General features: G+C 53.3%; 1 protein-coding gene across 2 annotated transcripts in view; it reads left to right on the plus strand.

Annotated features, from left to right (window-relative positions):
• Galnt10 (polypeptide N-acetylgalactosaminyltransferase 10) overlaps positions 1–3,362 on the plus strand; it is a 154,257-nt gene extending 150,895 nt beyond the window's left edge. Inside the window, exon 12 of one of the 2 annotated variants that reach the window (XM_031354473.1) lies at positions 363–3,362. In XM_031354473.1, the coding sequence (XP_031210333.1) occupies positions 363–521 (159 nt within the window). In that variant the 3' untranslated portion in view covers positions 522–3,362. The remainder of the gene's footprint in view (positions 1–362) is intronic. The other variant, XM_031354474.1, reaches the window with a different exon arrangement.
• Positions 3,363–4,052: the final 690 nt, after the last annotated feature.

The following is a 4,052-nucleotide window of genomic DNA, read 5'->3' on the forward strand; positions in this document are numbered from 1 at the left end:
GGCAGAGGCAGGTAGATTTCTGAGTTCAAGGCCAGCCTGGTCTACAGAGTGAGTTCTAGGACAGCCCGGGCTACACAGAGAAACCCTGTCTCGGGAAGAAAAAAAAAAGCTCTAGGTCAGCCCTAGTTACACAGTGAGACCCTGAAGGAGGAAGCATGCGCTCAGCCAGTCCATAGAGCAGGGACACGACACAGTGGCACTCTGGTTGGAAGCAGGCAGTGCTGAAGCTCCCGCTTAGAAGTAGCATTCATCACTGAGGCAACAGGATTACAGGAGACTCTCGGCCTTGCTTCCTTGTTACTGTCATGGCTGCTGTGTTACACGCCCCTCCAACCCCCACTGACAACCTTCCTGTTCTGTAGGACAAGACACTGTACCACCCTGTGAGCGGCAGCTGCATGGACTGCAGCGAAAGTGACCACAGGATCTTCATGAACACCTGCAACCCCTCCTCCCTCACCCAGCAGTGGCTCTTCGAACACACCAACTCTACAGTCTTAGAGAATTTCAACAGGAACTGAGTTCTTAGACCTCGACAAGCCCCTCAGGTCTCTGTGGAGCTCATAAACCTTCCTCCCGTGGGAGAAGAGGCATCTGAGCCAAATGGTTTGGGACAGGAGGGTTCTTGAAGGACTTGCGGCGGCGGTGGGGCCCCGGGGAGAACAGACCGTATAAGCAGCTCTCCAAGAAGTCGGAGCCTGCATACATCGTAGCAGAGCTCACCGGCCTGTCGGCCTGTCCCCTAAGTGTTAGGAATCACCTGCGCAGCCTTGAGCCAGAAAATCAGTCCCATGAGGTTGCCCAGCCCTTGGGCCACTTCCAGACACGGCCATGCCCTAGAAAGAAAGGTGGTATTGGCCTTGGGGCAGCTTTTAAGCCTGTGTGCTAGCTGCTGGCAGGGAAGTCTGCCCGTGCTGAGGGGGAACTGCCAGTACTGCACAGCTTCTGTGTTGGTCCAGGGCAGTGAGAGTCCATTGGGACCTCAGAGTGTTCCATAGCTAGCGCTGGCCAGCAACCAGGCAAGGGGCCCCTCACTCGCAGCCAGATGTAAAGGACATCTCCCCTGGCTCTCTGGGTATTTCAGATGCCCGTTCTAGTTTCAGGGCTATCTGGCACCAGGTTGTCAGGGCTAGTTCAGCTGGCTAAGTAGACCTCCAGACCCGAACAGCTCCCAGCCGACGCTTCCAGAGCCCTTTCTCTGTGCTTTCCTTGGCAGCCCCCTGCCTTGGAGAGGAACCGGTGCTGTGAGGTACTCTAGAGTCCCCTGGGGGGTAGCTTCCCCCAGCTAATGACTGTTGTGGTACCAACCTCACAGAACCCTGGAGTTTCTGGGAAGTGCCGTGGTTCTATCGAAAGCAAAAATGAGCCGTGGCATGTGTGGGCATATACCGCAAGCAGCCAGGTGTCAGGCAACCCCCACCCAAGCAGAGGCAGTGGGGTACCGGAAGCTTTGTTACAACCCAGTGCCTGACCATCACAGCCACAGCCTTGTGAGGAGTGAGGACATCACTTTTAACCCAAACAAGAACTCACCCTCCAATGATTTGGTCACTCGATCTTATCACTTGCCAGGGAAGTAACTGAGATGTGGTCTTAGGGACAGAGCTCTGCCTTAGAGATGCTGGGATCGGGGTCATCGAGTCCCCAGGTTGGCCAGGTGGCTGGTGCAAAGCCACCTCCATGCCCCCTGTGCTGTCACTGCTCAGTTGCGGATCTCTAGTGTCCTTTTCCGTAGGGGCATTCTACCTGACAAGTGGCCGGCTGGGAAGGAGTCAAAAAGGGGGGGGGGGGAGTAAGTTGGTGTCTAGAATCCAGCGGGGATGCGTGTTGCAGCCAAGGGGAGTTGAGTCCTCAGAGAGCAATGCGGCCTCGTTTCAATAAAAACCGTGCCTTTTACAAAGAAAATGCAACCGAGCAGCTGATTCCCTAAACTTGAACCACTTATTAGTGCCTTGTTAGACAAACAGACAGGGGCAGGTGGAGGAGGGATGCTTATGCAGGTCCTGTGAGCCCAATGACTGACTTCAAGCAGAAAGTGCTGGGCTTGGAGCAGAAACTGAGGCCCAGAGGCCACCATGGCAGGGACAGCTGCCTATTGGTACAGCCCTCCCTGAGACAGGACAGCTCTAGTAGCCTGTAAGTTCTAGAGACCTGACAACCCCAGAAGTGTTCTGCCTGTCCCTCACTATCAGGAGCGAGCTGGGCAGCTGGATTTCTAGGTGATGCCAAGCCAGTGGTTAAGGCAGATGCTGCTGCAAGCCATCCCTGGCTTCGCTCACTCGCTTGCTCGCTCGCTCACCCGATCCGTTCCATTCTCATCTGGTTTGTCCCCTTCCTTCTCCAGTGGTCACTTCCTCTGAACTCACCTCAGCATTTGTGACTGCTGAACTCTGACCTTAGGGCATAAGGTTTGTGGAGGCATGTCACCATAGGAAGGACCAGGTTGGCTTGGTGGCTGACTGCAGATACTTAATTCCCAACTTGTTTTGGCTTCAGGCGTGGAAATCCTTGTCCCGAAGAGTCGGGTTTCTACTCTACATGGGCAGAAGGGCCTGTGGACGTGCCACCGCCCAAGCAACTGGCCAGGCAGCTGGCCTCTTTTCCTCCAAAGTTTTATTCAGAGGCTAAGACTGCAAAACAAGATGTGGTTAGAAAGGCAGCCTCCCCTACGCCCCAGAGGTTCCAGAAACATTTTGGAATGCAGCGTCCTTGCCATGAGGCCTTTGTGTGGCTGTCTTACCCTGCCCTACCTACTAGAGCTTCTGGCTTTAAAAAGCAGCCAGCAATGCTAGATCTTCCGTGGTGGCAGTGGGCTGCTCTGGTGGGCAGCCTAGTGGATTTCCAAAGGTGGCATCACGACTACCCTTCAGTCCTTCCCGTTACGCTCCTCCCTGTGTGTAGCTGAGAAGTGCAGACCCCTCACCTCAGCAGTCCCTACTTCTCCCAGATGAGGCTATCTGCATCCGGTCTCAGGGCGGCTTGTTTGTCTAAAGACAGGCAGTGTGAAAGAGACAAAGAGTGCAGGTCCACCCTGAATTTGTCAACACTTGCCTCTGAGGCTTTCTAACGGCAAATCCTAGTCATATTTTGGTTCAAGGTTTTGATGCTGAGCCAGGGCCCTGCTGCTACCATTGGGTGAGAGTGGTAGCTACCCCTCTGCAGGTTTCAAGATCTTCAGTGTTCCACTCTGCTCTGACAGGAAGCCCAGGGGCTGCAGGCAGGGAAGCTGGGCACTGAGACAGGGTTCTGTAGGGGAAACCCAAGACCACCCACCTCTCCTTGGAAGAGTGAGCTTTGTAAAAGATGACTTACCATGTTCAATTGTGACTGGTTGTTCAATAAACCTCCAGACTTTCTCTAAAGTGGTGTCTGGCATGTCCCTTGTCACCTGCCTTCCTGTCCATGTCCTCAGAAGACCGAGTGCCTGTCCAGCGTCTAGATGTCCTGCGGGGTACTGAACCGAGTCGAGGTGCTGCCGTTTCTAGAGGGGAAGGCAGGCCAAAACAAGGATGATTGTAGTTACAAAGGGCTGAGAAAGGTAGCTAAGCAGGTTGTCTTAGAAACTGGGGTGAAGGGGGCTGGCGAGATGGCTCAGCGGGTAAGAGCACCAACTGCTTCCGAAGGTCCTGAGTAGTTCAAATCCCAGCAACCACATGGTGGCTCACAAGCGCCCATAATGAGATCTGATGCCCTTTTCTGGTGCGTCTGAAGACAGCTACAGTGTACTTATTTATAATAGTAAGTAAATCTTTGGGCCAGAGTGAGCAGGGTTGACAAGAGTGAACAGAGATCCTAAAAAGTCAATTCCCAACAACCAAATGAAGGCTCACAACTATCTATACAGCTACAATGTGTACTCATATACATAAAATAAATAAATAAATCTTTAAGAAAGAAATAGAGAGAGAAACAAACAAACAAACAAACAAACTGGGGTGAAGCCATCAGGAAACATGCCTCAGAGCTGAAAGACCAAGCCAAGAAGAGGGCAGAGGGCAGCCCCTGCAAAAGCCACAAGATAGAAAGGGGTTCGGGTCTGGAGGAGCACGGGG

The sequence above is a fragment of the Mastomys coucha genome, unplaced genomic scaffold (genome assembly GCF_008632895.1).
Source record: "Mastomys coucha isolate ucsf_1 unplaced genomic scaffold, UCSF_Mcou_1 pScaffold5, whole genome shotgun sequence".
Classification (NCBI taxonomy): domain Eukaryota; kingdom Metazoa; phylum Chordata; class Mammalia; order Rodentia; family Muridae; genus Mastomys; species Mastomys coucha.